Genomic DNA, 12117 nt, shown 5'->3' on the forward strand with positions numbered 1-12117 from the left:
GTCTATACTCATCACCCTCGTCGCACTGGCTACCTGCCGTGCCCGTGCTTTCGCGTTCCACATTCGACAGAAGCAGCTGCCTTCAGACGTGAAAGGATTATTCGGTGGCGTCAACCCCTCCAGCAGCCATGGTCTCCGGATTTGTAAGATTCTCAGATCAGAGTGGAATAGACAGGCCCGCCTGTATAGAGAAGCCCTGCAACTTCAGCTTCAACAGGAGGTCAGTCCCAGTATCAAAAGACGAAGAATGAAAGAGTTCACAGCATGCATCGAGCATACCACAGACACACTGTGGGCAGGTGAACTCAGGAGGCTACGCTCTGGAATCGCGGCGAAGCAGCGCTTCAAAGGTGTTGTGCACACGTGTGGTGACGTAGTTCTTCCAGACTTCGTGCGGCGGACGTTGAGCTTAGGCCCCAAGTATGCCGTAGACAAGAAGTACACCGCACCGGATCTTCTGGCCATAGTGAGACGTGTTTCAAGCCTTGCTCCACAAGAAGACTGTAACAGGTGCGTGTCTGAAGGAGTTGATGTGCTGCAGCAAGTTAAGCCGTACGCAAGTAGTCTTCCTTTAAGCAGGACAATTTCACATCTACGAGACAACGAACTGTGCGTGGTGCCTTCGGACAAGGAGGGAGGCTTCGCGGTCCTCAACAAAGACTTGTACCTGAAGAAAGCTGTAAGTGCGGTCACATCCGTCTTCCAAAAGTGCAGTGGTATTGACCTGGTTAAAGTCAAATCTAAGGCGAAAAAACTGTGCACGCAGCTTAACCTGTCTGAAATAGCAAAAAAGATAGAAAAAAGTGAGAAGTTGGCCCTAGAGATGTTTTTTCGGCAAAGACACACAAAGCCGACGTGCCTTTTCGTGTCATTGTTACAGAGAAGGGTTCTTGGCAAAACACCTTAGGGATGTTTTTGCAGAAAAAGTTGAAACTTTTAGAGATTAATGATCCCTTTCTAGTCAGGAATTCAAGGGAGGTCACTGAATTCTTCAAAGAGTATTCTAACTACACTTTGAGTGCTTTTTCCATAGATATCAAAGATTTATATTATTCTCTCCCTCGTGACGCTTTGTATTCATGCATAGAAGAATGTGTTGATCTAATGGGCCACGTAACGTTCCAGAATGCAGCTGGTGTCAGTGTTAGCAGTTTTCTTGACCTGCTAGCTACCTATCTGACCTCTACCTTTGTAGAATGGAACGGTGATGTTTATCAAAATAATGGCGTTTCAATAGGTTCTTCGATTGCACCGATTCTGAGTGATTTGTTGCTTGCGAAGTTCGACAGGAACTTGAAAGAGCGGCTGAGTTGCCAGGAAGTTGTGAGAATTTTCAGGTTCGTCGACGACTACCTGGTGGTTTTTAAGTGTGAATCTGCTAGAGTAATGGGGTTGGCATCTGATGTAATTGAAGTTTTTAGTGACTGCTTGAGTCCACTCGTACTGACCCATGAACTCCCAGTGAACAACTCGATTCGCTTCCTAGACATGAGACTTTTGTTCAGCGTGAATCACGCATGCTGGATGTATGAGCCTCGCGCTATGAAACCGCTTTTGCCTTTCAAATCGGCGCATAGCAAATTGGTTAAGAGAGGCATAGTGAACACCTGCTTCACTAATGCCCTGGACAGATCATGTTTCCATATGATGGAAACAAGCTTCCAAAATCAAGTTGAGCGTCTGAAAGAAGCTGGCTACCCGGATTCGCTTCTCATTTCTGTGGCAGAAACAATAAAAAAGAAGAAAAAGCCCAGAAGCAGAGAGAGCACTAATGACAGAGACAAAAGCAAACGTGACAAAGTCGCGGTAATCCCTTACAAGCACCAGCTATCTCACAAGATAAAAAAGCTCGGTCAGCGCATGGGCGTAAAGGTCGTTTTTTCGGCACCTTACAAGCTCTCTCAGCTAGCCAAAATGACATGTGTAAACAATAGGCCCAAACAAGCTTGCACTGTCAGGCATAAAACCCAGTTTGTCAGATGTGACATGAATGTAGTTTATAGAATTCCGCTATCTTGTGGTGCGTGTTACATCGGGCAGACTGGGAGATGCCTAAATGAGCGCCTGCGCGAGCACGCACGCAATGTGCGCACTGGCAATGAGGGTTTTTTAGCTCAGCACATCAGTAGGTGTGGCTGCCTTGCGCAGTTCGAAAGCACGGTCGTAATGTTCAGGCACAAAGACGATCATACCCGTATGATCGTCGAAGCGGAAAAAATGGCACGGGAACCAGAACACTGCGTCAGCAAACCGTCGTTAGCTCTTTTAGATAAAGAGCTACGGTATCTGGCAAGTGGCGCACATGGCCCTTGAATCTGCTTTTGTCAAACGTTCACGTTTTGTCGATTGTTAAGTGCTAAGTCATCAGTTTTTGTAGATTTTCGTGTTTTCTGTTTCTGTTTCAGTCATATATATGTGGTTTGTGAAAAATAAACCTTCAGTTGATAGTCTGCGCTTGTCCTTGTATCTTCTTGTCGTCCGTGTTTACTACCGCGCAGTTACATACGCTGACAGTCATGTTTTTTTTCTAGTTGAATCAAATTGTTAGTAACGTCAATGTATACCTCATGGGGCCAAAATTAATCCTTGATTCACGGTGTGCCTCAAATTCATAGTGGTTGTTTTGGCTTGTGACAACTTCGTTCATTCGTGGGCGGGTGTTTTGGAGAATGGCCAACTTTCCTTCTCTTTTTTTTCATTCTATTTACTCAGCTTCAGCAGTGTCCATCCTGGAACACTTTAAATGGTCACAGCGAAGTGCTGTTTAAAAGAACATGTGCAGCTGGTTCTTTCTATAAACTGCACACGATTGTTGCAAATGAAAACAGCCCTAATCGTTGGTTTAAGTCCTATATAAACTGTTTTTGCGCTTAAATTGCAATGAAAACGTGGCGTATAACCCCACAAATTTTACTCTTTCCAACGTAGTCATTGTAGTTTTCTTTTAAATGTGACTTTTCAAAGACTAAAGCATGGCTTGTACGAAAAAACAATAATTTATGGTAACGTTTGTTAAGAAATCAACGTATCCAATTTGTCGCCTTTATCATAACACTCGTCTTCTTTTCTAGTACGAGGTGATCAAGCTGAGGTCGCACTTCCAGGTGAGTAAATACGCGTTGATAAACGGCAGCATGATCAATGTGGCATACATACAATAATTACTTATACAAAATAAACACATAGTACGTGATAGACGTATGCTATTGAAGTGAACGCAAGGCGGGAAGAGCTTCGTTCATCGGAGCTGATCAGAATGTGGATGTCGATTCTATAGTTAAACCATAGTTTTTATCGTCAGAATGCAAGCGCCACGTGAATAGTTGTGTATGCACGTTAGAAAACGTACGCGAGAATCGTTTATTACACTTTAATATGTCAAAACTCCTGCATAAGCAGCCGGCACGTTTCACTCAGATTCACTCAGACCACAGAGATCAATCGGACTCACTAACACTCACTCAGATTTCACTCAGATCAACTTTCACTGAAACATTTTGCAGGCATCACCGTGCTTTTAATGTTATTGATTTCATAGAGCAGAAGCTCATAAAAATAACTAAAAAGGAGTTACGCCGTGCCTCAAGGTCATGGTACTTGATCGTCTTCGCCGGACTAAGTAGCAGGATGTGATTCGGTGAATTCTCCCCAATATAACGTACTTGCGGAACTCGGAAAATTGCTAGTGGTTGCTATAGTGCGAATCATCATTTTCGTTAAGTTGTCAATGAACCGGGACTAATAAAAAGTGCCTAAATTACACCGCGCTGTGATGTATGGTAGGGACACTAAGAAGCTGCGTGCTATGTTGATCCGTTTAACTCAACACTCTCATAAAAAAAAATCTACGTCTGTCGCAACTCCGTGTGTCCCTTTCGTGACCTACCCTTCATGCATTTCCTGTTTTCAATTATTCACCGCCGCTCCAGCTCCCTCAGGAACACTACGTCACACCGTGAGCACGTTGCTTGTGACCTGACGTACAGCACCGAAAGCATAGAGTTAAAGAAGGTGTACGCTCAAAGCGCAACGATTGTTCTTTGACGACAAAATCAGTTGAACAAACTTTATTGTGTACGTTTTTCTTCGCTGTATATTATTCTTTGTCTTGAGTTTAGTTACTTCTTTTTAGCATGTTTTTTTTTCTAACGTTGCTTTTTTTGCATGCGTGTTTTTTTAGGCACACATGAATGAAAATAATTTCTTTCCTGAGCGATATGTGACACGCTCTCAAAAAGCAAATAAAATGCTCAAGAAATTATGCCACAGACGAGGTTACTAAACGACGTATATCACACTGCACGCTATTCTACAGTCAGATCTGCTTTTTTGTGTTTTTCCAGCAAAAGTCACATCGAAAGCTCCTGGGAGAAGCTACTGTGGAAGCAGACAAGTGCCTCCGTTACCTTCTCAAGAATATAAAAAATGCTTGAGCGGTACAACAGAAGCAAGCTATTAAACATAACGTTTGAAAACTTGAGTATGTTTGTGCAAAAGTTTTAACGACTTCAGGAAATGTCACACGCAAAGGGAATGAAGGAAGAAAATTTGTAAGGTCTTTTTTTCTTGTTGAACATTACCTTAAGAAAAACAAAACCGTCAGATAAGGAAGCTAAGTAAGGTTTAAATTTGACACATTATTAATGAGATCTAAGAGGCAATAATAACAAGGAATGTATAGGGGAAGTTATTAGATCCAATGTAATGTAAATATGAAGAAAGAAAAGTGGGTGAAAAAATAACTTGCCGTGAGCAGAAATGGAACCTACGACCTTCGAATAACACGTTAGGAGAGCATTGTTCGGCGAGCATCGCGTTCGGAGATATATATATATATATACATATATATATATATATATATATATATATATATATATATATATATATATATATATATATATATATATATATGGGAAAGAACTGTATACTTAAGGGCTCGTTCTTCCGTGTTTTAACACAATATTAAAGAGATCTAACAGACAGTAATGCCAAGGAATGTACAGGGGAAGTTATTATTAGAACCAATGGAATGTAATTAAGAAGAAAGAAAAGTGAATGAAAAAATAACCAGCCGTGAGCAGGAATCGAACCTACGACCTTCGAGCATATATATATATATATATATATATATATATATATATATATATATATATATATATATATATATATATAAATATGAAAGTAGATAACAGTTGTTATGTGAAAGCGCATCTACTTTCATATTTATAACCTTGCGGCAACCGAAGTTATTCTTCTGTAGATATATATATATATATATATATATATATATATATATATATATATATATATATATATATATATGCGTGTGTGTGTGTGAAGTGGGGGAATAGACCACTTTTACACTGTGGTATTCAGCGTCTCTCTTAGCCATGAAAGCGAGTACCATGCTAAGTAACATTCGCAGTTTTTAGATGCACAGAAATATTCTGTAATTGGACGAGGTGACGACCGTCGCTGTAGCTCAGTTGTTAAGAGTATTGGGTACATTATCAGAAGGTCGCAAATTCGTACCCTGCCAGTGGCAATTGTTTTTTGTCTACTTTACTTCCTTCACATCTCTATTACAATGATGACGATTCGTCTAAAAGAGTACGATGAACGTTCCTTGAATTTTACTTGTCTTTATTTTCTGCTGGTTTTCGTAAAAATACACCAAGGCGAGTGAGTTTAGAACAAACGTCACCAGTCACCTAGACTTGGGGTCAAATACAATAAAAAACAGCGTACATGATACGGAGATACCATTTACACAATGGATAATTATCGCCTATTGCAGCTCTATATACAGAGAAACAGATGATATATATAAAAACCACCTGTATTTTCCCAAGGGAGAAACTCGTGTGAATGCGTTGCTTCTCTCATAAACATATGGCCGTTTTGGGATATTAAACCCCACATATAAATCAATCAAGTAAATGCGTCGCAGAGGGGTGAGGTTGGTTGGGACATTGTGCGACTAAGAAATGCTCCTAATTTGAAGTATCTTGAAGGCTGCGAGAGCTACGAGTGGTCTACATAGATGTTGGCTCGTGAAAATATGCTTTCTGAGCCACTACCGCAATATTTACTCGACATAAGTATCCCCGTTTATATTGCTACGTAGGTGACATATCAGCGGTCAGGAGACGACAACGAGAAAGTGGTCTGTCGGTTGTGCGTGCTGTCCTCCATCTTAGTCAATGCTATACGCATCAGTGTGAATATAGATTCTGAATAGACACGCCTCGTGTCATTTTTACGTAACATCTTTGTGGTGGAGGTTCGGGGTGTGAGAAAATGATCACGTCGTCCAGGTAACACAAACATGTCGACCATTTAAATCCTTGTAGGAGCGTGTCCATCATTCTCTCGAAGGTCGCTGGAGCATTGTGAAGACCGAAGGGCATGACCTTGAATTGGTAAAGACCGTCAGGGGTTACGAAGGCGGTCTTTTTTCGGTCCATGTCATCTACAGCAATTCGCCAGTAGCCAGATCGGAGGTCGAGAGATGAAAAGAAGGTGGCGCCATGGAGGCAATCGAGGGCATCGTCAATGCGTGGTAGAGGGTAGACGTCTTCTTTTGGTAATTTTGTTCAGGTGGCGATAAACAACGCAGAAACGCCATGAGCCGTCTTTCTTCTTTACTAACATCACAGGAGATTCCCAAGGGCTCGATGATGGTTCGATCACGTTTTTGGTAAGCATTTTGGCCACTTCATTTTGAATCACTTCTCACTCGGACGCTGACACGCGGTACGGCCGACGGTAATTGGCGCAGAGTCACCAGTGTTGATTCGGTGAGTGACAATTTTAGCCTGGCCCAAGAGACGGTCGTCGGTGTCAAAAATGTCACTGTATGAGGTCAAAACCTGGCAGAGAGCGTCGGCCTGGTGAGGCGAAAGCTCCGATCCAATCATGTTTTAAAAAATAGCATCGTCTGAGCTGGCTGACCATGAGACTGTGCTTCGATTAGGAGCAGATACAGCGATAACACTGACATTGTCCTCTGTTATGGCAGTTAGCTGGGCTAGAGACATCTGGCAGGGCAACACTTGAGGGGTGAAACCAAAGTTAAGGAGCAGAAGGAAAACACAGTTATCCGCTATGGTCGCGATGGTATGGGGCAGAGTAACACTGCGCGTCAGCCGAACGTCAGTAATCGACGTAAAGATATAATCACCATCAGGAATGGGAGGGGCCGATGACAAAGACACTACGTGACGGCACGAGGTGGCAGATGAACGAAAGTGGTTGGACTCAAGCGGCTGGTGGGCTTTGCAGAGTACTCGGAAAAAATAGGAAGATCAAGGCTGAGGGTACCTGACGAACAGTCAATTAAGACCGAGTGTGTCGAAAGGAAATCAAGGCCAAGTATGAGGTCATGAGGGCAACATGCTAGCACGGCAAAAAGGACCATGGCATGACGACCGGCAATGCTGACACGAGCAGTGCACATTCCGATTACTGGTACAGTACCGCCATCGGCAACACGTATTGCCTGCGTCGTGGACAGTGTCATAATCTTTTGCAAGCGGCGGCGTAGAGAAGCGCTTATAATAGGCCGGTGCGCACCTGTGTCAATGACGGCGGTCACAGGAGCATGGTAGACTTGTACTTCAAGCAGGCTGCAGTGCGTGGGAAGCCTCAGTAAAGGATTCTGTCATTGGTATTGCAACTTCACCTCTATAAGCTGCAATATCTAGTTTTCCTGCCGCGATCGTCCAGAGAAGCTCTGCGAGGAAAAGCGCTGAGGTGGCGGAGAACGAGATTGGCGACGTAGCGGCGACGGGGAGCGGGAGCGGCGGCAACCGGACGAAGGGGCGGGTGTCAGTGTAGTGGCGACCGGGCAAAGGGGCGTCAGTGGGAGGCTCGTAAGATGATGACAAATTGAAATTGAAGGGTGTGGCGGCTGAAAGTCGAGCGATCGTCGGGTGTATGTCCGCAGAAGTAGAGAAGGTCTGACGTGGTTGGTTTGACCAACGGCAGCAGCAATAGTGAGAAACGTGCCCAGGCTGGTGGCAGGAAAAACAAATAGGCCGGTCATCGGGTGTTCGCCATTCTGAAGGGTTACGGAAGGGCATTGTTGGAGGTAAACGGCGAGTGTGTCCTAAGGAATAAGACGGGACTTCAGGGCGAGTCAAGGGACATGCTGATGGAAGGCCGAGGTTCGCAAACTCTTGCCTCACCACAGCTTGTATTACCGCCTCTGACGACTGTTGTTGGTGAGAGGTGAGCGTTGCGAAAACGGGTGGCTGAAGAGGAGCCGGACAGGAGGCTTCGATTTCCCGACGAACAATGCGCGTGACGTTGTCATACGTGGGGCACTGGCGGGCGGCTTCATACGATACGTTGTGGCCGTGTTGGGCGGCCGGGTGAATCGCTGAGTAATACGGCGGCTCTTGGCTTCTTCGAACCGCCGGCACTCTTTAATGATGGCGTCGACCATGGCAACGTTGTTGTACACTAGAAGATTAAAGGTGCCGTCTGCTATGCTTTTCAGCTCATGGACCACTTTCTCAGACTCACTCATGTGCTCGTCAATCTGGCGGCATAGGGCGATGACGTCGTGAATGTACGCGACGTACGACTCCATTGACGTATGTGCACGAGCCGCCAGTTGATTGCGCACTGCGATCTGCCACCCAACGGTGTCGCCAAAAAGGCCGCGGATCCTCTCTTTAAAGAAGCCTCAGCGGGTAATATCCGCTTCGTGCGTCTCGAACCACACCCACGGTGGACCATCGAGGTAAAAAAGCACATTGGCAAGCATAAGAGTCGGGTCCCACCTATAGCTTGTGCTGACCCATTGGTACCGTTTGACCAATTTGTCGACGTCAACGCCATCTTGACAGGAAAATACACCGAGATCACGAGCAGGAGGTAGAACTACGCATGTAGAAGTCACGGAAAGGGGAGGTGGTGAAGACGATGGTTGTTCAACCTGTGACATGGTTGGACCTATGATAATGCGGCCGTTGCGGAGCTTCGTGATGAAGGCAGGGAAGTACCCAGCACCTCCGCCACAACGCAAGGTACTAACCACTATACGATAATCTGACGAAGACCGACGTTGCACTTGAAGGAATTGAGCTGCATGCCGGCCCGTCGAATAATGGATAGAGTGGTCGAAAGGCGTTCAAGGTGGGTTGCGAAGGTAGGTTGTGAAACAGAAATTTTCACTAAAATGCCATTTTAAAGCAAATGTCTGCCAAGATTGATTAACTCTGCGCGATATTACCAACCACCTTCCGTTTGTTTTTGTTTTTCAGCTCATTCGCGATAGGTATTAGAAAAAGGCGTCCCCTTAAAGCAGCCTCCACTGTTCGCCCTAAACACGATTACAGGACACGTGGCTGCTAGTTATATGCATTTTCAGTTGAAAAAAAACGTTTCCCTTAGCTTCCTATGCTAGGAAAGTTTTCTAATGAACATTGGCTCAGCAGCTTGACTCTATTCTCTTGTTTCCTGCTACTGGTTTGAAATTGGTATATCCTTCATTAAAGAAAATATTCGGGGACATATCTTTGGCTTCCAGCAAGATCAGCCGAGACAAGCTTCAGCTTTTCATAATTCAAACATGAATATCACCTTTCGAACACTGTCCAAAAATAAAAATGTATGTAAGCGTAATCAGCACGTCGTCCGGGGGGGGGGGCGTCAGAATAATACTGATTGCCGTTCAACCTCCCACTTTCAGCTCGGTTGAAAAAGTGTATTATGTGGGCTACCAGGTAGATAGAAATCCGAGCGCAAAGTGAAGACAGGGATCTTCTTTTAGAGCGAAAGCTTTACTGGCAAGTTTTTCTGTGTATCTTCACGTGGCCTCTTAGCGGAGGACCGATTCCGCGCAACGAGCCACGCGAAACTTAGTTATGCTGTAGTATTTGTGCAAGAGTTTTCAGTGAACGCACTTGTCGCTTTGTTCATTGCTGTGTTTTGGTTTCGTTTCGAATGAAATAATGAACGGTTGTGAACTTCATGAGTCGATTTGAAATAGGGAACCTGAAAGGGTAATGTAGTGAAGTGCAACTGCTGAACATTTGCCGATATTTTTTGTGACAAACCACCTCTAATCTGCACGAAGCCAAACGAAGCCGTAAGAACAAAGATTAGACAAATCTGTGTACTACCCATCACTCCCATGCTAGCTGAAGTGTCATGCGTTGCAGCTCCCATAGACACTAGCGCCAGAGTTCCCTTTAGCGTGTTTATAGCAATCTCCATGGGTGTAGCGCCCAGGCAGTTCTCGCGTCGTGTGCTCTTGCATAGACGGCTACAGTGTGTTTTTCTCGTCCTCTCTAACTTTCTTGCCTTCTACTTACCCCAGGGCAGGGCAGCCTACCGGGCCCAATCCTGGTTAACATCTCTGTCTTTCTTTTATCATTTTCTCTCACTGCGGCAACATCTACTGCAACTGACGGAACCATGGCAGGGAGTGCATGCAGTACAAATCGCTCGACAATAGCCATATCGCTTGACTAGCCAACTGTGCTTCAGCTACAAACGTAAAGAAGCATAACTAAGTAAACAAGCTTTCTGCTGCCTGACCAGCTTAGCCGACCTCTCCCACAGTCGTTTTAGATGCTAAGCGTCTTAAGGTAGAGCTAAATCTGGTGTGCGGCATGACCAACCTTACAGCGCATGCACGCGCCCCTCCCCCTCTCTAGCCTCGCAACGCCGACGCAAGCCGTGTCTAAGCTGGCTTCTCCCTTTCTCTCGTCTAGGCATCCCTCCTAGCGGTGTTTACAACCCCATTGCGCATGCGCGTCCCTCCCCCTCTCTTTCCTCTCCTAGGCACTCCGCTCTCTCACCTCGCAACGCCGACGCAGGCAGGGCTGACGCAGACATTTTTTTTCGTGGGTGCTGCCATGTTGTTAGCGGGTGGCCCTTTTGTGGTCTGACAACCAATCTGGCATGCGGGAAGCTCGCTGTTCGCATAGAAGGTAAAGGTGCGGCTGTGGTTTTATCATCCTCTTTGGTCTTTACGCGGTGAATTTAGACTGAAGTGGTGCAGGTTCTTTAGAAAATGAGTCTATGAGACGTTCTGACAAGGTTCAAGTCGTTGAGGGTAATGGTTTTATTATACAGCGCCGCGAACGGGTACGCCTTTGTTGATGCAGTATATTCACAGCACAATATGAGCAATATTTTCCTGTCTTTCTTTTCCAGAATGAGCAACAACACTTCGAGAGCACAGTGAATATCTTAAACTTGAGCTGTAACGAGATTTTTCACTCCACGCCATGGCATCGGCTACCGCTCTTCCATGAAGCGGTGCATTGGAGTGTAGAGGTTTATTGTAAAAGAATAGAAAGTTGGGCGAGTTGGGCAGCGCTGTGTGTGGTTCTCTTCTTTGTCTCCGTCTTTTTGTGTGCCGCTTTTCTTTTACTAGGAGTGTAGAGGTTCGTCTTTATTTCGTGGCACTGACGGTTTTTGTTAACTGCGCACTAACCATTGTCTAAATTTTTTCTCAAATCTGAACAAGTAACCATATCTTACTCACTCGATTGTTTTTACATGTGTGCACATGAATACAGCCCTTACATCAAACAACGCTGACGTGCCTGCGCGTCCACTTTTTATCTTCTTTTTTTAATCGCGATATTTGAGTGACTTTCAGTGCCGCGGTACTTTCACCCGCGAGGGAGAAAAATGTTACGTGGGGCTCTTTATCGGAAAAATAGTGTTATCGCTGGAATAGGTGTAGGCTGCGTGCCTTTCGTTTATAGCCGAGGTTGAGCACCGGCGTCGAAGTCGTTGCGGTTGGTTTGCCTGAGAAAATATGCTCTGAACATACCCTAGTACGTGCGGAAGGTACAAAGTTTTTCCTGTTGAAGTTTGCAAGCCATAGAAGTCGCTGCTCTTCGTCAATAGGAAAACGATACAACTTGAAGGGTCCACAGCCACAAAAACTTCGCGTCTGTGGTGATGCACTAGGCATATTTCTTCCGACAGCAGTTTCCTCTTTCTGTAGTTGTTACTGCACCGAAGAACAGCGCAGTGGTTCCCTGATGACCAATTCTTGGTCGTCATAGCAACAAAAAATAATAAAGTGCACAGGTTGGCTTACTACGCGGCAAATCGCTCGATAACGCCACACTTACAAGCATCAAC

General features: G+C 45.0%; 1 protein-coding gene across 1 annotated transcript in view; it reads left to right on the forward strand.

Moving 5' to 3' along the window:
- Nucleotides 1-4480, forward strand: part of LOC119187891 (uncharacterized) — a 35242-nt gene extending 30762 nt beyond the window's left edge. The window contains exons 4-5 of the mRNA XM_037435998.2: nt 3072-3104; nt 4344-4480. Of these exons, the coding sequence (XP_037291895.1) occupies nt 3072-3104; nt 4344-4433 (123 nt within the window). The 3' untranslated portion in view covers nt 4434-4480. The remainder of the gene's footprint in view (nt 1-3071; nt 3105-4343) is intronic.
- The last annotated feature ends 7637 nt before the right edge of the window (nt 4481-12117 follow it).

This window comes from Rhipicephalus microplus, chromosome X (assembly GCF_043290135.1).
Source record: "Rhipicephalus microplus isolate Deutch F79 chromosome X, USDA_Rmic, whole genome shotgun sequence".
Lineage (NCBI taxonomy): Eukaryota > Metazoa > Arthropoda > Arachnida > Ixodida > Ixodidae > Rhipicephalus > Rhipicephalus microplus.